This window comes from Oncorhynchus nerka, linkage group LG25, assembly GCF_034236695.1.
Source record: "Oncorhynchus nerka isolate Pitt River linkage group LG25, Oner_Uvic_2.0, whole genome shotgun sequence".
NCBI lineage: Eukaryota > Metazoa > Chordata > Actinopteri > Salmoniformes > Salmonidae > Oncorhynchus > Oncorhynchus nerka.
Window position 1 is genome coordinate 36,490,506 of NC_088420.1, and position 21,237 is coordinate 36,511,742.

At 41.9% G+C, this 21,237-nt stretch overlaps 1 protein-coding gene across 1 annotated transcript in view; it reads left to right on the forward strand.

Annotated features, from left to right (window-relative positions):
• The window catches only part of LOC115109459 (semaphorin-3D-like), a 77,611-nt gene that overhangs the window by 12,855 nt on the left and 43,519 nt on the right, over positions 1 to 21,237 (forward strand). The window contains exons 2-6 of the mRNA XM_029634363.2: positions 6,495 to 6,736; positions 14,889 to 15,049; positions 20,643 to 20,705; positions 20,833 to 20,952; positions 21,051 to 21,144. Of these exons, the coding sequence (XP_029490223.1) occupies positions 6,547 to 6,736; positions 14,889 to 15,049; positions 20,643 to 20,705; positions 20,833 to 20,952; positions 21,051 to 21,144 (628 nt within the window). The 5' untranslated portion in view covers positions 6,495 to 6,546. The remainder of the gene's footprint in view (positions 1 to 6,494; positions 6,737 to 14,888; positions 15,050 to 20,642; positions 20,706 to 20,832; positions 20,953 to 21,050; positions 21,145 to 21,237) is intronic.

The window sequence follows — 21,237 nt, forward strand, 5'->3', positions numbered from 1 at the left end:
AGACAGGATGACCACAACAGTGAATCAACCCACTCAGGTGACGCACCCCCTCCAGGGACGGCATGAGAGAGCCCCAGTAAGCCAGTGACTCAGCCCCTGTAATAGGGTTAGAGGCAGAGAATCCCAGTGGAAAGAGGGGAACCGGCCCGGCAGAGACAGCAAGGGCGGTTCGTTGCTCCAGAGCCTTTCCGTTCACCTTCCCACTCCTGGGCCAGACTACACTCAATCATATGACCCACTGAAGAGATGAGTCTTCAGTAAAGACTTAAAGGTTGAGACCGAGTTTGCGTCTCTGACATGGGTAGGCAGACCGTTCCATAAAAATGGAGCTCTATAGGAGAAAGCCCTGCCTCCAGCTGTTTGCTTAGAAATTCTAGGGACAATTAGGAGGCCTGCGTCTTGTGACCGTAGCGTACGTGTAGGTATGTACGGCAAGACCAAATCAGAGAGATAGGTAGGAGCAAGCCCATGTAATGCTTTGTAGGTTAGCAGTAAAACCTTGAAATCAGCCCTTGCTTTGACAGGAAGCCAGTGTAGAGAGGCTAGCACTGGAGTAATATGATCAATTTTTTTGGTTCTAGTCAGGATTCTAGCAGCCGTATTTAGCACTAACTGAAGTTTATTTAGTGCTTTATCCGGGTAGCCGGAAAATAGAGCATTGCAGTAGTCTAACCTAGAAGTGACAAAAGCATGGATTGATTTTTCTGCATCATTTTTGGACAGAAAGTTTCTGATTTTTGCAATGTTATGTAGATGGAAAAAAGCTGTCCTCGAAATGGTCTTGATATGTTCTTCAAAAGAGAGATCAGGGTCCAGAGTAACGCCGAGGTCCTTCACAGTTTTATTTGAGACGACTGTACAACCATTAAGATTAATTGTCAGATCCAACAGAAGATCTCTTTGTTTCTTGGGACCTAGAACAAGCATATCTGTTTTTAATAGTAGAAAGTTTGCAGCCATCCACTTCCTTATGTCTGAAACACATGCTTCTAGCGAGGGCAATTTTGGGGCTTCACCATGTTTCATTGAAATGTACAGCTGTGTGTCATCCGCATAGCAGTGAAAGTTTACATTATGTTTTCGAATAACATCCCCAAGAGGTAAAATATATAGTGAAAACAATAGTGGTCCTAAAACGGAACCTTGAGGAACACCGAAATGTGTTTGGGTTTACAATCTCTCCAAAAGAATGTGGTGATCGATGGTATCAAAAGCAGCACTAAGGTCTAGGAGCACGAGGACAGATGCAGAGCCTCGGTCCGATGCCATTAAAATGTCATTTACCACCTTCACAAGTGCCGTCTCAGTGCTATGATGGGGTCTAAAACCAGACTGAAGCATTTCGTATACATTGTTTGTCTTCAGGAATGCAGTGAGTTGCTGCGCAACAGCCTTCTTTAAAATTTTTGAGAGGAATGGAAGATTCGATATAGGCCGATAGTTTTTTATATTTTCTGGGTCAAGGTTTGGCTTTTTCAAGAGAGGCTTTATTACTGCCACTTTTAGTGAGTTTGGTACACATCCAGTGGACAGAGAGCCGTTTATTATGTTCAACATACGAGGGCCAAGCACAGGAAGCAGCTCTTTCAGTAGTTTAGTTGGAATAGGGTCCAGTATGCAGCTTGAAGGTTTAGAGGCCATGATTATTTTCATCATTGTGTCAAGAGATATAGTACTAAAACACTTGAGCGTCTCTCTTGATCCTAGGTCCTGGCAGAGTTGTGCAGACTCAGGACAACTGAGGTTTGGAGGAATACGCAGGTTTAAAGAGGAGTCCGTAATTTGCTTTCTAATAATCATAATCTTTTCCTCAAAGAAGTTCATGAATTTATCACTACCAAAGTGAAAGTCATCCTCTCTTGGGGAATGCTGCTTTTTAGTTAGCTTTGCGACAGTATCAAAAAGGAATTTCGGATTGTTCTTATTTTCCTCAATTAAGTTAGAAAAATAGGATGATCGAGCAGCAGTAAGGGCTCTTCGGTACTGCACGGTACCGTCCTTCCAAACTAGTCGGAAGACTTCCAGTTTGGTGTGGCGCCATTTCCGTTCCAATTTTCTGGAAGCTTGCTTCAGAGCTCGGGTATTTTCTGTGTACCAGGAGCTAGTTTCTTATGAGATTTTTTTTTAGTTTTTAGGGGTGCAACTGCATCTAGGTATTGTGCAAGGTTAAATTGAGATCCTCAGTTAGGTGGTTAACTGATTTTTGTCCTCTGGCGTCCTTGGGTAGGCAGAGGGAGTCTGGAAGGGCATCAAGGAATCTTTGTGTTGTCTGTGAATTTATAGCACGACTTTTGATGTTCCTTGGTTGGGGTTTGAGCAGATTATTTGTTGCAATTGCAAACGTAATAAAATGGTGGTCCGATAGTCCAGGATTATGAGGAAAAACATTAAGATCCACAACATTTATTCCATGGGACAAAACTAGGTCCAGCGTATGACTGTGACAGTGAGTGGGTCCAGAGACATGTTGGACAAAACCCACTGAGTCGATGATGGCTCCGAAAGCCTTTTGGAGTGGGTCTGTGGACTTTTCCATGTGAATATTAAAGTCACCAAAGATTAGAATATTATCTGCTATGACTACAAGGTCCGATAGGAATTCAGGGAACTCAGTGAGAAACGCTGTATATGGCCCAGGAGGCCTGTAAACAGTAGCTATAAAAAGTGATTGAGTAGGCTGCATAGATTTCATGACTAGAAGCTCAAAAGACGAAAACGTCATTTTTTTTTGTAAATTGAAATTTGCTATCGTAAATGTTAGCAAAACCTCCGCCTTTGCGGGATGCACGGGGGATATTGTCACTAGTGTAGCCAGGAGGTGAGGCCTCATTTAAAACAGTAACTTCATCAGGCTTAAGCCATGTTTCAGTCAGGCCAATCACATCAAGAATATGATCAGTGATTAGTTCATTGACTATAATTGCCTTTGAAGTAAGGGATCTAACATTAAGTAGCCCTATTTTGAGATGTGAGGTATCATGATCTCTTTCAGTAATGACAGGAATGGAGGTGGTCTTTATCCTAATGAGATTGCTAAGGCGAACACCGCCATGTTTAGTTTTGCCCAACCTAGGTCGAGGCACAGACACGGTCTCAATGGTTATAGCTGAGCTGACTACACTGACTGTGCTAGTGGCAGACTCCACTATGCTGGCAGGCTGGCTAACAGCCTGCTGCCTGGCCTGCACCCTATTTCATTGTGGAGCTAGAGGAGTTAGAGCCCTGTCTATGTTGGTAGATAAGATGAGAGCACCCCTCCAGCTAGGATGGAGTCCGTCACTCCTCAGCAGGTCAGGCTTGGTCCTGTTTGTGGGTGAGTCCCAGAAAGAGGGCCAATTATCTACAAATTCTATCTTTTGGGAGGGGCAGAAAACAGTTTTCAACCAGCGATTGAGTTGTGAGACTCTGCTGTAGAGGTCATCACTCCCCCTAACTGGGAGGGGGCCAGAGACAATTACTCGATGCCGACACATCTTTCTAGCTGATGATTTGTTTGGGTCTAATTGTGTTGCTGTCCTGGGGCTCTGTGTGGGGTCTGTTTGTGTTTGTGAACAGAGTCCCAGAACCAACTTGCTTAGGGGACTCTTCTCTAGGTTTATTTCTCTGTAGGTGATGGCTTTGTTATGAAAGGTTTGGGAATCACATCCTTTTAGGAGGTTGTATAATTGAATGGCTATTTTCTGTATTTTGATAATTAGCGGGTATCGGCCTAATTCTGCTCTGCATGCATTATTTGGTGATTTACTTTTCACACTGGATATTTTTGCAGAATTCTGCATGCAGAGTCTCAATTTTGTGTGTGTCCCATTTTGTGAATTCTTTGTTGGTGAGCAGGTCCCAGTCCTCACAACCATAAAGGGCAATGGGTTCTATAACTGATTCAAGTATTTTTAGCCAGATCCTAATTGGTATGTCACATTTTATGTTCCTTTTGATGGCATAGAAGGCCCTTCTTGCCTTGTCTCTCAGATCGTTCACAGCTTTGTTGAAGTTACCTGTGGCGCTGATGTTTATTTAGGCTGAGGTATGTATCGTTTTTTTGTGTGCTCTAGGGCAACGGTGTCTAGATGGAATTTGTATTCGTGGACCTGTCTTACTGAGATTTACTGTCAGGGCTCAGGTCTGACAGAATCTGTACAGAAGATTTAGGTGCTGCTGTAGGCCCTCCTTGGTTGGGGACAGAAGCACCAGATCAGCAAACATTTGACTTCAGATTCTAGTAGGGTGAGGCTGGGTGCTGTTGGTTGTTTGTGTACATGGATTTTATAATGTTGTATGTTTTGCCCCAACACCACTTTCCATCAATTTGTATAGCTGACCCTCATGCCAAATTGAGTCTAACACTTTTTTGAAGGCAACAAAGCATGAGAAGACTTTGTTTTAGTTTGTTTGTTTGTCAATTCGGGTGGGCAGGGTGAATACGTGGTCTGTCGTACGGTAATTTCTCTCTCTTTCTGTCTCTTGCTCTCACTGTCTCTCACTCTTTCTCTTGCTCTCACTGTCTCTCACTCTTTCTCTTGCTCTCACTGTCTCTCACTCTTTCTCTTGCTCTCACTGTCTCTCACTCTTTCTCTTGCTCTCACTGTCTCTCACTCTTTCTCTTGCTCTCACTGTCTCTCACTCTTTCTCTTGCTCTCACTGTCTCTCACTCTTTCTCTTGCTCTCACTGTCTCTCACTCTTTCTCTTGCTCTCTTTTTCTCTTTCTCTATCTAATTTTCTTTATCTCTCTCTCTCAATTCAATTGTTTCTTGCTTTATTGGCATGACATAACAATGTACATATTGCCAAAGCTTACTTTGGAGATTTACAATATTAACATATTTAAAATAATAATAATACATTTTGTCAATGGAACAACAGTAGCAACAATAATCAGGGGTTAAAATCACCATATATTGAACAATAACAATAATAATAAGCATAGAGTACATGTGCAGGTTGGTTGGTCTGTCTCTCTCTCTCTCTCTCCCTCCCCCCCTCTCTCTCTCCCTATCTCTCTCGCTTTCTCTCTCTCTCTCTCGCGCTTTCTCTCTCACTTTCTCTCTCTCTTTCTCTCTCTCCCTCAGTCTCTTTTTTTTCTCTCTCACTCTTTCTCTCGCTCTCTTTCTCATTCTCCCCCCCTCTCTCTCTTTCTCTCTTCCTCTGTCTCTCTCTCTCTCACTCCCCCTCTCTCTTTTTCTCTCTATTTCTTTTTCTTGTCGCTCTCTACCCCCTGTCTCTCTTGCTCTCTCTATCTCTCTCTATCTCACTCTTTTTTGCTGTTGCATAGTTTGAAAAATGTCTATGTAGAATTAATCAGATTCATGAATTTAGTCTGACATTATTTATGTTAAACCTAGACAGGTTGATGTATGTTATCTGTGTGGGAGGTAGAGTGAGAGATAGAGGGAGGAGAGAGGGATGAAGGGAAAGAGGGAGGAAGAAAGGGGGAGGATCTGCATTCTGAAGCATCCATTTGTGATTGGTTAGTTAATCATTAACTAGATGAGATATGTGTTAGGATGTATCACTGCAAGGAAATAATAGATTTTATGAGAGTTCAGGAAACCGCATTGTTATACTCAGCCCTACATACAGGCCTCTCCCTTAGTCTCACCCCTAGTATCACCTCTGACCTTCTACAGACTTAACAATTACTATTAAGCCTGTGTCCAATCACAGACTTAAGGCTGCCCCTAAACACTTTGCTCTATCCATCCTGTCCTGTATTATTGGTCTAAACTCGGTCTTGACACCTCTCTTGTGCAGCGTGAGGAAATATGCAGATCCTAGAACAATTATATCACAACATAAAGGAACAGTTGACACTGGGTCATCAGCCTAATGCAATAACCATGGGCCAGAATCATTTAGTCATTTAGGTGCAGAATGAAATGAGAAAGAGAGAGACAGATAAAGAAAGATAGAGGGAGAGATGGGAGGTGAAAGATACCTTAGAAAGAAGGATGTATGTGGAAAGATGGTGGGAGGTGAAAGAGACCTTAGAAAGAAGGATGTATGTGGAAAGATGGTGGGAGGTGAAAGAGACCTTAGAAAGAAGGATGTATGTGGAAAGATGGTGGGAGGTGAAAGAGACCTTAGAAAGAAGGATGTATGTGGAAAGATGGTGGGAGGTGAAAGAGACCTTAGAAAGAAGGATGTATGTGGAAAGATGGTGGCTGTTTTTCTTTGCCTGACCTTCTGTTTTGCGCAAACAGATTTAGATGGACACAAAAGGAGAGGTAGGAAAGGTAACAGCTGATGTTGGCCTGGTACAAAGAACACACATGCCTGTACGGTACCATGGAGAAACAGCTGAATACTCACACACACACAAACACAGACACGCGCACACAGAGAACAGACAGACACACTCACACAGGGAGAGAGAGGAGGAGAGAGGGAGAGACAGGGAAAGGGAGTGAGCGAGAGAGAAGAGAAGATACAGAGAAGAAAGTCGACTTTCCTTGGTTAACTCCCAAACTCCTTGGCATTGCTCTCCTCCTTCTTTCAGGACTGTTGAGAAACAGTAGTGGAACAGAGAAGAAAACCTTCACTTTCGCATCATGAAGACTGGAGGGACTGAGTGTGAGCCTGTTGAGAGACTGTCCTGGGGCTTTACTGGAGGTCAAGGGAGGATTAGGCTGTCTCTAGCCCACCCAGGGCTGCTGCTTCTGGGGATGGTACTGCTGGTCCTCCTGCCTTCTGGAGAAAGTGTCAAACAGAGTGTCCCCAGAGTCCAACTCAGCTACAAAGGTAAGAGACTGGGAGCTATGGTACAGTAATAATATGCCGATGCACTGATGGCTGAATGATATATGGTTCAAATTAAATAATCATGTTTAGTTTATGACTTAACCAGATTAAATTGATTATACTAGTTTTAATAGATGCTTTAGCTAGGAGGATGAACTAGCTATGACCCACCAGTAGGTTCTGAACCAACATTTTGAGAAACAACGACCTGACTTTAAGTTGGCACGGGTTTTTGGCAACATGCTCTAAGTCAAGAAATGACTGCCACATCTACAAAGAGAGAAAATTATATCGACAACAGAGGTGCAACATAATATATGCAGAAAGTGCAAAACACCAAACAGCTTTTTCTCCATCATCATCACCTGCAGTATTTTTATCAGTAGCTATGTTGAATTATCTGCAAATGAGCCATTCTCTGGCGCACTGTCCAGCTGATTGTTCTGACTTCTATCTCTCTTTTTGATCATTTTACTTCTAGAATGATTCACTTTTCTTTTCAGCTCATGTGAGTTTGAAGGGTCTGTCCACCAATTTGGTGCCTTTTGACTAGTGTAACTTGGTAAAACAAAAAACTATAGTAAATACCTATTAAGTGCCAAATAAAGTAACAGGGTTGACTGCACCAGGGTTGACCGTAACAGGGTTGACCGTAACAGTGTTGACGATTTCGTCTTAAATCAGCCGTGGATGCCTTTGTAACAGAGGGATTGGAAGCTTGTTCTGTCCATTTTGAATTGTGAACAAAATGTCTAGCCTGTCTATCTATGGGTAACAGAGGTGACATGTCATGCTCAACCCACTCACCACCACAAAACACCAGAAAATTGCCAAAAAGAGTAAAACCAGCTCACCTGCTTTTACACTATGATTTGACTATTAGATGTAAAATAGTTTCACCATAGTAAAATGAGAGATCAGTTCATGTAACAGGGTTGACCTTAAAATGAGGAACAGTTATTTTATCCTTAAAATGAATCCCTAATCAAAGTAAATAAATACTAATCTTTAGAAATTACTTTGTCAAAGCAACAAAATAAGGGCTTTACAATGATGGTGAAAACCTGGAGAAATGTTGCTGTTAAGTGGGTTAAAATCTTCCTAGAAGTCGCAGAGCATTCACAGAGGGTACATGTCAAAATGCTGCATGTTGGCACAATTTTCCATATGGTCTATATTAAAGGACAATTCACTCAATATAACAGGCTTTTAAAATGCAATATTTGTGCACAATTTCTACTTAAAAATGCAAAAGGTAATAATTTCGTGAAACGACCCACAATTGTTAACAGAACACACACACGTACCAATACACACACCAATAAACAATCACTTGGCCACTGTGTTAACAAATATGAGGTGTGAAAGATCGCTTGGAAACAGAGAGAGCTATGTGGGGTGGTCCATACTGTAGGTACTAAAGGGAGAGCGTAGGGTTGGGTTGTATTTGTCAGGCTGTAAAACTACAATAACTAGTCTTTTCAGCCTCAACATTGGCTTTAGTCTCTACAGTAAGGAAAATCTCTTTTACACCCTGTTACCATGTTAAATCTATGAAGCATTTATAGTGGTGATGATGGATAGGCAAACATTTAATTAGTTTTAAATACACATGTGCTTTATAGAGTTCTATATTTCTTACAAATACACAATGAGTATGTAGCTCAGTATTTTTTGCCTCTCAGAACTGCTTGAATTTGTCTGGGAAGGGACTCCACAATGTGTCGTAAGCGTTCCACAGGGATGCTGGCCCATATTGACTCCAATGCTCCCCACATTTGTATCAAGTTGGTTGGATGTCCTTTGGGTGGTGGACCATTCTTGATACACACAGAAAACTGTTCTGCGTAAAAAACCAAGATACGTTGCAGTTCTTGACACAAACCGGTGCGCCTGGCATCTACTACCATACCTCGTTCAAAGGCACTTAAATATTTTGTTGTTTTGCAATTTAGCAGGCGCTTTTATCCCCAAAATAATTTTTATGCGTGCATACATTTTACGAATGGGTGGCCCCAGGAAACGAATACACAATCCTGGCATTACAAGCACCTTTCTCTTTCGACTGAGCAATACAGGACCACAATGGGTCTGGCTGTGTGGTAGCTGTGGTACTCTGTGTGTGTCAGTGTGTTTAGTGTTGGGTAAACTAGAGGCTGTGTTTGTTTTTAAGCCCTACAGGGTCTCTAAAAACCCATTCTACCCCGTAGCAAAAAATGACTCAAACTCTAACACAAACACTACAATAACGCAAACACACTAACCACCCATAAGAACCTCATTATAAGCTTTAGTCTGACTGTAACCCCAAAAACTTCTACTTCAACCCTGACCACCAAACCCTGATCTAACTATTAACACCTAAACCCTCACCCCAACATAAAGTCACCAGTCATTAGTTCACATTCAGTACTCCATGGGTAGGCAACTAGATGAGGCCACGGGACAATGTTTGTTGGAGCGAATGGTCGGAAAATAATACTACTAAATTCTACACTGCAAAATGCTCACAACTAAGCCCAAACATAGATTGTATTTAAAACAAACAATCGTTTGATACCTTGATTGCATTGAGACACAATCACGTCTCTTTTTGTGGGAATACTTGGGAACACATATTTTGCTGAATTCCTGGTGATTTTACAGTCTTTCTTGACCAAAACCCCTTCTTTACTAAAACCTTGTGGGGGCAAAAAATATATTACAGGCCGGTCTTTGCCAACCCCTGCACTACTGTAACCCAGATACAAACCCCCGCATCCCAATTGCAACCTTGGACTCACCCCCTAACCCCAACCCTTTTCCCTGGCCAAGTCTCCTGTAGACCCAGCATCGCTGAAAATAGAAGCTCATTTACATGCTGTTATTTTACAACATAAATACATTGTAGTACATAAATAGTGGTCGAAATAATAACTTCCTGAAACACTCTATTTATTTAGCAATTTGTCCTGTAGAAATATGCAGGTTCAGCTCTGCAGATTGCGTTGTTTCATGCCAATTGAATTCTTGAGCCTTAGATCTCAGCAAAACTCAAATATTCAGAATGTTGTATTATGAAATCCATCAAAGGAAAATTGTCCCTGACTGAAATCACGCTTAAAAAATAACATCATCCCTTCTGAAAATACAGTTGGCAAAGTCAAACTCTACTGAAGTCAATCATCTCCGATTGAACAAACTCCTCCAAAACATCTTCATCCCTGATTGACCACATGCTTCAAACAACATCATCTCTTTATGATCACACACTTCAAATACACACATCATCCCTGGCTGAATGAACTGGAGTTCAGAAAGCGCATTCACAGTGTACTTTCCTCTCAATAACCACCAGGCAACGTTTGTCCTTTGATTCCTTCAGAGGTGAAAGAGTTCAGAATTGTTCAAAAGGGAGAACAATCAACATTCAAGATTCACGGTCCTGGGGTCCCCCCCTGGGTACACATGTAGTTTTTTGCCCTAGCACTACACAACAGATTAAAATAAAGCTTGATGATGAGATGGTTATTTGAATCAGCTTTGTAGTGCTAGTGTAAACAACTTAATGTGAAGCAAGGAGTTTTGGAAATCCTGTATTAGGACATTTTGTCTTGTGATAATAATACAGGCATATATTCTACAGAGTTAATCTGACTGGCCCTCCCACTTTAAACTCATGTAAATCAAGTTTTCCATAACTCACATGCTGATCCAGATCCAGACAAGCAGTTTACTTTATAGCCCTGAATTATATGTAACTGTAAATCCATGTTCTCTCCATCTCTCTTTGTCAGGGGAACACTTCCACGTCTTACATCTTTCCAAGCTGATTCAGGTCGATAGCGCTGTGATATTACACAATGTTCCTGTACAGTATCGTGGGAGTGTTAACCCACCAACCCTATATAGTTATGACATTCCAATGTCATTCTGTTTTACATGACAGTGATTAAGTTTGACTGAAGATCTCAGTGTTTTAACTCTGTTATCTGATAAACTTGAGATCAAAACTATAATGTATTTGCCTGCAGGATATTCATCTGTATATCATACGCAGAAACATATCTCTCTGTCACTGTTGATTCCCATCCTCTGAGAATAGCGTGGGGAGGAGAGGAAGCCTCTTAGTCACCATATAGTGAATACGCCCTGGGCTGTGGCGCTGTAGCTGTCACACGCACAACCGCTACACATGCACACAGACAGTCCGTCAGTAGGGTTATCTTAAAACCTGATGCTAGCCACTAGCCGATGTGAAATGCTATCTAACTCAAATAAACCAGTAGAACTCCATGGGGATCAGGATTTGCTGAACGGTGCCTGTGGAGAGACTGCAGAGAAAGGGGGAGGTGTCATGGCTGGAGCTCAGCGATAAGCTAAGTGCTAACAGTGAGGCTAAGCTGGGCCTATCCCTGGGATCCTAGTGCTGTGTGTTTACCGAGCAAATGACAGAGTTAACCAAGGGCTAGCACGGCTAAGCTCTCTGTAGGTTTAGTGTGGAAAGGGCATAGTGGCTCTGCGTGTATGTGCGGGTGCGTGTGTGTGTTTCTGCGAAAGAGAGAGCGAGAGAACGAGAGAGAAAGGCGAGTGCGTCGGGGTGATGTGTGTGTAAGAAGAGGTATTAGGGGGCGAGGGAGGGGTCTAAAAGTTCAAATATTGGTAGTGAGTAACGTCGCTAAGCATTCACACCCTCAGGCTAATCACAGTGTCAAACCTCTCAGAGTGACCCCCTCACACACCCAGATCTCTGGAGTCACCAGCCTTCATTCATCCAGCATAGAAACATAAAGTCAACATCACCTCAATTTGGGGAGTTTGGGGTGAGGGAAGGTGTGTGTGTGTGTGCTTGAGTCTGGGTTGTCAAGTGAAGTAAAGTACCATATTAGCTACAGTGGTTTTGGGAAACATCACCCAGATCAATTACCCTGAACAAGAAAAATACTTTTCTCCCAAGTATGATTTCATACAGCCTGGTCTCATTGACGAGACTAATATTAGTATGATATGTTACATTTGGTATGGTTACAAAATACAGAAGATTACATTAGGCATTAAGGCAAAAAGCAATGGAGGATGGTTGGGTGGTTGTATAACATGAACGTCTAACAACCCAAAGGTTGCGTGTTCGAAAATTGAACAACTTCAGCATTTTAACAACTTTGCAACTACTAAGCATGTTAGCTAACTCTTCCCCTAACCGTTAACTCTAACATATCATACATATTGCAATTTCATAACATACTGTATCATAGGAAATGAGTAATATACATCCACAAATACATTTTTATTTAACTAGTCAAGTCAGTTAAGAACCAATTCTTATTTACAATGACGACCTAGGAACAGTGGGTTAACTGCCTTGTTCAGGGGCAGAACAACATATTTTTACCTTGTCAGTAGAATAGCCTTACTCCAGAGCTCAGTGACTTTCAACGTGGCACCGTCATAGGATGCCACCTTTCCAACAAGTCAGTTTGTCAAATCTCTGCCCTACTAGAGCTGCCCCGGTCAACTGTAAGTGCTGCTATTGTGAAGTCGAAACATCTAGGAGCAACAACAGCTCAGCCAAGTAGTGGTAGGCCACATGTGCTGAAGTGCGTAGGGTGTAAAAATCCTCAGTTGCAACACTTACTAACAAGTTCCAAACTGCCTCTGGCTGAAGCGCGTAGTGTGTAAAAACCCTTGGTTGCAACACTCACTACCGAGTTCCAAACTGCCTCTGGAAGCAACGTCGGCACAAGAACTGTTCGTCGGGAGCTTCATGAAATGGGTTTCCATGGCCAAGCAGCTCCACACAAGCCTAAGATCAAGAGGCGCAATGCCAAGCGTCGGCTGGAGTGTAAACCTCTCCGCCACTGGATTCTTGAGCAGTGGAAACGCGTTCTTTGGCGTGACGAATCATGCTTCACCATCTGGCAGTCCAAAGAACTTGGAGGTTACCAGGAGAACTCTACCCGCACGAATGCATAGTGCCAACTGTAAATGTTTGTTGGAGGAATAATGGTCTTGTATGTGGTGCATAACATCATGTTTCTAACTGCATTTGACCTATGGGGAGATTAGATAGGTTAGAGACAGGTGAATGGATATGGTGAAGACATGCATACATACCTCTGACTGGTATGTCTCTGAAGCTCCGCTCTCACTCTAGAAGAAAGTATTCATGGATGAGCAGGAGATATTCAGGGGTGGAGGGCAGGCATTGATGTGCATGGTTTAACCTGTTGCGACGAGCAATCCCGTATCCGGGAGCGTAAATATAGCCTCAAGCTCATTACCATAACGCAACGTTAACTATTCATGAAAATCGCAAATGAAATGAAATAAATATATTGGCTCACAAGCTTAGCCTTTTGTTAACAACACTGTCATCTCAGATTTTCAAAAAATGCTTTTCAACCATAGCTACACAAGCATTTGTGTAAGAGTATTGATAGCTAGCATAGCATTAAGCCTAGCATTCAGCAGGCAACATTTTCACAAAAACAAGTAAAGCATTCAAATAAAATCATTTACCTTTGAAGAACTTCGGATGTTTTCAATGAGGAGACTCTCAGATAGCAAATGTTCAGTTTTTCCAAAAATATTATTTGTGTCGGAGAAATCGCTCCGTTTTGTTCATCACGTTTGGCCAAGAAAAAAAAAACGAAAATTCAGTCATTACAACTCAAACTTTTTTCCAAATCAACTCCATAATATCGACAGAAACATGGCAAACGTTGTTTAGAATCAATCCTCAAGGTGTTTTTCACATATCTATTCAATGATAAATCACTCGTTGCAGTTTGGTTTCTCCTCGGTTCAAAATGAAAAAAATGCACACACCTGGAGATTACGTTTCGACGGAGGACACCGAGCGGACACCTGGTAAATGTAGTCTCTTATGGTAAATTTTCCAATGATATGCCTACAAATACGTCACAATGCTGCAAACACCTTGGGGATACGACAGAAAGTGTAGGCTCATTCCTTGCGCATTCACAGCCATATAAGGAGACATTGGAACACAGCTCCTCCAAAATCTGGCTCACTTACTGTATGAAATTTCATCTTGGTTTCGCCTGTAGCATTAGTTCTGTGGCACTCACAGACAATATCTTTGCAGTTTTGGAAACGTCAGAGTGTTTTCTTTCCAAAGCTGTCAATTATATGCATAGTCGAGCATCTTTTCGTGACAAAATATCTTGTTTAAAACGGGAACGTTTTTCATCCAAAAATGAAATACTGCCCCCAGAGGTTCAAGAGGTTAATATATGTTTGTATGAGAGCTATTCAGAAGGCTTCCCCCCCTGGAGCTCAAACTGTCATTTTGGTCAGGGTCTAATCTAAACCTAGTCTTGACAGACATGTGACATCAGTTTAATGGTCAGGTTTAACCGTCTGAAGATTTAGAAGCTGATGGATGATGTATACTGTAGGTATGGATATGTTGGGTGATGGTGGGTTATTGATAATTATGCAGGTATGGCGGTGACTGAGGACAAACCCACTCTTCCTCATCTCCTTCTCCATCTACAGCCAGTCAGTAACACTGTGGGTCGAGGTCGGTTTATCCTGGCGTCTTTAACACTTTCACTGTCTGAAGATAAAACCCACTGTAATATCTCATTATGCCCTTATTGTAATGTGAGTGTAGCGGGCCCATGCATTAGCTTCTCTTTCTGTCAGTCTGCATTCTGACGTCTCTGTGTGTTTGTAGGAGAGGTGATGAGCAATGACCAATACACACTCACACTCACTCACTCACTCACTCACTCACTCACTCACTCACTCACTCACTCACTCACTCACTCACTCACTCACTCACTCACTCACTCACACACTCACTCACACACGCACGCACGCACGCATGCACGCACAGAAGGATTTTCACTCTCTTCGCTCAGTTAAGGTGTTGAACAGTGAGACAGTTTCAGCTCATGCCAAGACACGCAGGCATCCATGACCTGTTTCTAGACAACCTCTCTGTCTAGAAAAAGTCTCTCCAAACTATGCTTATAGTGTCCAGGTTCATTAAACTAAGTGTATTCTATTAAGTCTTGATGAACCAAACCAACCTTTTTCCATGCCACAGAATATGTGTAGGAACGTCTGTATGCATTCCTGTATGTTTTGACTCTCTCTCTACTCTACTCACTCTCTTCTCTCTCTCTTTCTCTCTCTCTCTCAGAGCTGGTCCAGAGTGGTAGTGTATCAGTGTTCCTGAGTCCTACTGATGGTCTCCATTCCCACTCAGTGTTGTTGGATGAGGAGAGAGGCAGGCTGCTGCTGGGAACCAGAGACTCAGTTTACCTACTGGACCCTGACCACCTCAGTAGAGCCCCCAGGAAGGTATGCTACACCTGCAACCTTTCTAGAGAACCATTTACTTTAATTATGCAGGGAATTTGGGGGTGCAATCTTTATCTAAATAGCCAGATACATTTAATTGTGCGGGAAAGGACAATGTAGAAATGAAAATATCTAAGCCAACACAGTATAATTTGGCCTGATTGTGCAAAAAAGGGTATGAGCTGGACCTAAAGGAGACAGTATAGTATCTCTCTCCAGCAGAAAGAAGGAAAGCCCTGGGCAGAACTCAATTCTTAACAGCTGACTAGCTATAACCCCATGCAGACACAAACTGCCACACCTCAGACATGCACACTCACGCAGGGAATCACCCAACTCTCTCCAATAGGCTCGGCTACATTGCCTATAGGTTGGAAGTATACACCCCCTTGAACTTTTTTCACATTTTGTTGCGTTAAAAAGTGGGATTGCAATAGATTTCATTGTATTTTTTTTTCATTGATCTACACAGAATATTCCATAATGTCAAAGGGATTAATATAATTTTGGAATGGCTACCACTTCCTCTATCCCCCATACATACAACATCTGTAATGTCCCTTAGTCAAGTATTGAATGTCAAGCACAGATTCAACTACATAGATGGACAGTGATTGGTAGATTGGTAACGAGAACAAATCAGACACTGAATATCTCTTTAATATCTCTTTAAGCATGGTCAAGTTAATAATTGAACATTTCTGTCCTGCCATGATCCCCAACACCTTGACAGAGAGGAACGAAATGTGAAAATAATAATGACTAACATTACACAATACAGGTGTGCAATGCTCTTATTAGACTTACCCAAGAAGACTCCACTGTAATCACTGCTAAAGGATTTTCTTATTGACTCAGGGGGGCGAATATTGAACTAATCAATGTATATTAGTGTTTTATTTTTCATTCATCTTTAAAACATGTTAAAACACACACACACCAATTGATTAATGGACTGCTGAATGTATATTTGTTTTCTCTTGCTTTGTCTGCGCTTTTCAACATTATGTCTATCTCTGATAAGCTACCCAAGAAAGGGCTGAAAATAGCCCATATTAATATATGTAGCCTTAGAAATAAGATTCTTGCTAACATCAGATAACATTCATATATTAGCCATTTCTGATGCTCACTTAGATAATTAATTTGGTGACACAGCAGTAGCAATACAAGGATATAACATCTATAGAAGAGACAGAAATGCTTATGGGGAGGAGTTGATGTATCTATTCAGAGCCATGTCCCTGTAATGCTTAGAAAATAACTTATGTCAAGTGTTACTGAAGTGGTTGCAGGTTCATTTGGCACATCTAAAGTATTTTCTTTTGGGGTGATGCTATTGGCCACCAAGTGCTAACAGTCAGTATCTAAATAGTATGTGTGAAATTCTTTATAGTGTATGTGATGTAAACAGAGAGGTCTACTTTCTTGTGGACCTGAATATTGACTGGTTTTCATGAAGCTGTCCACTCAAGAGGAAGCTTCTCACTGTAACCAGTACCTGTAATCTGGTTCAGGTTATTAATCAACCTACCAGGGTGTTTACAAACACTGCAGGAACAAGATCATCCACATCAGATCCAGGTCAGATGACTTATTCATCACAAAACCATTTGATGTTACCAATTATTTCAATTTCATTGGCAACGTGCGCAAACGTAGGCAGGCCAACAATTGAACAGTGAGAAATTGTATTCATGCAACAAAAAAAAAATATGAAAGAAAGGCAGTGCAAGTTTGAACAGAGTGGCACGTTTTTATCTTAATTGTAATCAGAGGGCTGATATAAATACTATGCATGACAGTCTCTCTTGGCAAAGAGTTGAGGAGAGACTGACTGCATCACTTCTTCTTTTTATAAGAAACATTAATGTGTTGAAAATCCCACGTCTTTTGCATAGTCAACTTACACACAGCTCTGACACACACACCTAACCCACCAGACATGCCACCAGGGGTCTTTTCACAGTCCCCAAATCCAGAACATTTGGGGACTTCAAGAAAGTGTCCAGTATTATATAGAGCCCTTATTGCATGGAACTTCCTTACATGTCATATTGCTCAGTTAAACAGCAAACCTGGTTTAAAAAAACAGATAAAGCAACACCTCGTGGCACAACGCCTCTCCCCTATTTGACCTAGATAGTTTTTGTGTATGCATTTATATCTAGGCTACATGTGCGTTTTTAAAAATGGATGTAGTTCTGTTCTTGAGCTGTTCTTGTCTATTAATGTTCTGTATTATGTTTCATGTTTTGTGTGGACTCCTGGAAGAGTAGCTGCTGATTTTGTAACAGCTAATGGGGATCCTAATAAAATGCCAAATACCAACTGTAAGTAGTCATTTAAACCTGACTGTGCTTGTGCTACATATCTTCCACATGACTACTGACACAGCTATGTGGAGTGGATCTGTGAGGAATGCAGCGTAATCAGTGATGTATTGTAGTAGTGGGCAGAGTTTGTAGAGTGGATGGAATTAGCACCAGTCAATTAACACAGTGCTCTGTCTGTCTATCAGGCTGTCTACCTGCTGACCTTGACTTTGACCTAGAACGCACACACGCACACACGCGCACGCACACACACATTTACATTTACATTTAAGTCATTTAGCAGATGCTCTTATCCAGAGCGACTTACAAATTGGTGCTTTCACCTTATGACATCCAGTGGAACAGCCACTTTACAATAGTGCATCTAAGTCTTTCAAGGGGGGGGATGAGAAGGATTACTTTATCCTATCCTAGGTATTCCTTAAAAACACACACACACACACACACACACATAGCTGCAAATAGGACACATATACTCAGTACAAAACATTAAGAACACCTACTCTTTCTGTGACAGACTGACCAGGTGAATCCAGTTGAAAACTATGATCCCTTATTGATGTCACTTGTTAAATCCACTTCAATCAGTGTAGATGAAGGGGAGGAGACATGTTAAAGAAGGATTTTTAATCCTTGAGACAATTGAGGGAGTGAATGGCAAGACAAATAATTTAAGTGCCTTTGAACTGGGTATGATAGTAGGTGTCAGGCACACCGGTTTGTGTCAAAAGCTGCAATGCTGCTGCTGGGTTTTTAATGCTCGACAGTTCCCCGTGTTTGTCAAGAATTGTCCACCACCCAAAGGACATCCAGCCAACTTGACACAACTGTGGGAAGCTTTGGAGTCAACATGGGCCAGCATCCCTGTGGAACACTTTCGACACCTTGTAGATTCCATGCCCCTACGAATTTAGGCTGTTCTGAGGTCAAAGTGGAGGGTGAAACTAAATATTATGAAGGTGCTCCTAATGTTTGGTATACTCCGCTTAGATGTGCTGTAGTAGAGGTGAGTGTTTGTTTATGCAGCTGTGCTTGATCCCTGCGCCAGACCGAGTCGAGCTTCTTTGATCTTAATCGGGTTGTTGTAAGTCTGAGTGCTGCTCTCTAACTGTTGATTTCTGGTCATTGATACTGATACTGGCCAGATAGTTAGACTAGATTGTTCCGTGGTAGAGCTGTGTGAATGTGAGTGTACGAAGCATTAAGAACACCCTGCTCTTTCCATGACATAGACTGACCAGCTGAATCCAGGTAAAAGATATGATCACTTATTGATGTCACTTGCCCCGACTATTTGAGGCTGTTCTGAGGTCAAAATGTTTGGTATACTCAGTATAGAGCTAGGAATAAGATAGACAGAACATTAGACACACTCAGACAACACACAGAGTGCACATTTACAGGTGTGTCTCATTTTCCTTTGTCTGCAACACATCTTACTGTCCTATTTCAGCTGGTAAGAACATGGTATTTACAACTATGACTACATTGAATTTGCACTATGGGTACAATGGAATTCAACATAATCCTTACTTACCTGCGACAAAGTGGTACCTGCTGCAAAAATTGTAGCTATTGCAATGAATTCCAAAGTTACCAACAAGTAACCACATGATATGCCGAGTTCTAAGTGAATACCAGGTACATTGCAGATTGTGAAGTGTGACCCGATCCTCCCGCTGTGAAACTAATGCATTGATTGATTGGTGGTATAGGATTTATGTTACTGGGTTTCTCAAATCCAGCTCAAGACAAAATCCTCTCTTGCCCAGACCTGAAATGTACTATACTGTACTGTAATGTGCTGTGTACTCAAATCATAAGACTTGTATGAATTCCATGGAGCGAGGCAATATTATGGAATCCTATTTCGCTGACGTAAGTGCGTGTATATGCATGTGTGGGGGGGGGGGGGGGGGGTGGAGTCTGTGTAACTCCAGTGATGTCGCTCCTTGGTAGCGGGTTAGGGATGAACATGCTAAGAAGATACACCAGTTATAACACTTGTATGAACATCAGCTACATACCGTATACATACAGTACAAGGGACACAGAACATTATCCCCCTTAACTTCTTTGGGGCCGGTGGGATGCTAGCATCCCAACTGGTCAACATCCGGTGAATTTGCAGAGCGCCAAATTCAAAAAAATTACTATAAATATTTAACTTATGGAATCACACATGCAATACATAAAATTAAAGCTTAACGTGTTGTTAATCCAGCCACCGTGTCAGATTTCAAAAAGGCTTTATGGTGAAAGCAAACCATGCGATTATCTGAGGACAGCGATCAGCAGACAAAACATTACGAACAGTTCGCAGCCATGTAGATTAGTCATGAAAGTCAGAAATAGCAATAAAATGAATCACTTACCTTTGATGATCTTTGTATGGTTGCTCTCACGGGACTCTCACTTACACAATAAATGTTTGTTTTGTTCAATAAATTCCCTCTTTATATTTAAAAACCTCCATTTTGTTGGCGCGTTTTGTTCAGTAATCCAATGTTGCAAATGCGGCCACAACGGGCAGACGGAAATTCCAAATAGTGTCCGTAAAGTTCGTAGAAACATGTTAAACGATGTTTCTAATCAATCCTCAGGTTGTTTTTAGCCTAAATAATCGGTAATATTTCAACCGGACAATAGCGTCGTCATTATAAAAGAAAAACAAGAAAGAGGAACCATCTCACTATCCACTGACTAAATGTTATCATTCTCACTCATTTTTCAGAATAAAAGCCTGAAACAATGTCTAAAGACTCTTCACATCTAGTAGAAGTCATTGGCAAGGCAATCTGGTTCATAACCCTTTACATGGTGGATAGGCTTTCAAAGGAAAAACACCCTTTCAAAATAATGGCACTTCCTGGGTTGATTTTCCTCAGGGTTTCACCTGCCATATAAGTTCTGATGTACTCACAGACATTATTCTGACAGTTTTGGAAACTTTAGAGTGTGTTCTATCCAATTCTAACAATTATATGCATATACTATCTTCTGGGCATGAGAAACAGGCAGTTTACTTTGGGCACGTTTTTCATCCGGAGGGGAGAATAGTGCCCCCTGCCCTAGTGAGGTTAAGATCACTGTTAGGACAGGCTGACTCCTGTCTGATTGACATAAGTTTCCTCTCAGGGTTTTGTATGTAATGCTTTGTTCTTATGTCTTGAGTTGTGTGGTTCTGATGCAGGATCAGTGGTATTGTTTGTGGTGTGTTGTCTGTCACGTAAACCTCCCTGTCCATCTATTCCTAGATCAGCTGGCCAGCCCCCAGAGACAGAGTTGAGATGTGTAAACTGGCCGGCAAGAGTGCTCATGTGAGTACAGTCTGGAAAAAGCCTGAAGCCTTGTTTAATTCACATTGACAATAAAATCACTGTTCGGGTAAAAAATGACATTCCAAAAATATCTTACTCTTCTTGGTTCCTTTCTTCTTACTCTCAGTTGGAGTGTGGCAATTTTGTGCGTGTGCTCCACAACTATAACCACACCCATCTGTACGCCTGTGGGACTGGAGCCTTCCACCCCATTTGTGCCTTCATTGAGATCTCAGGACGCAGAGAGGTAGAGTTGGGGAGAACACACACACTCACACACACAGCACACACCGCTTACTTACACAGTATTTCTCTCTTTCTCACTCTCTCTCTTTTTCTCTTAAGGAGGGTGTGTTCCAGTTGTTGTCCGGTACAGTGGAGTCTGGGAGGCTGAAATGTCCTTACGACCCCAGGCAACCTTTCACCTCTGTACTCACAGGTCAGACTACGCCCCATCATAATGTCCTCTTCTTACTAACCTAGATCTACTGACAGAAACTCAGCCCCACCCTGACACCATTCTACACCCACA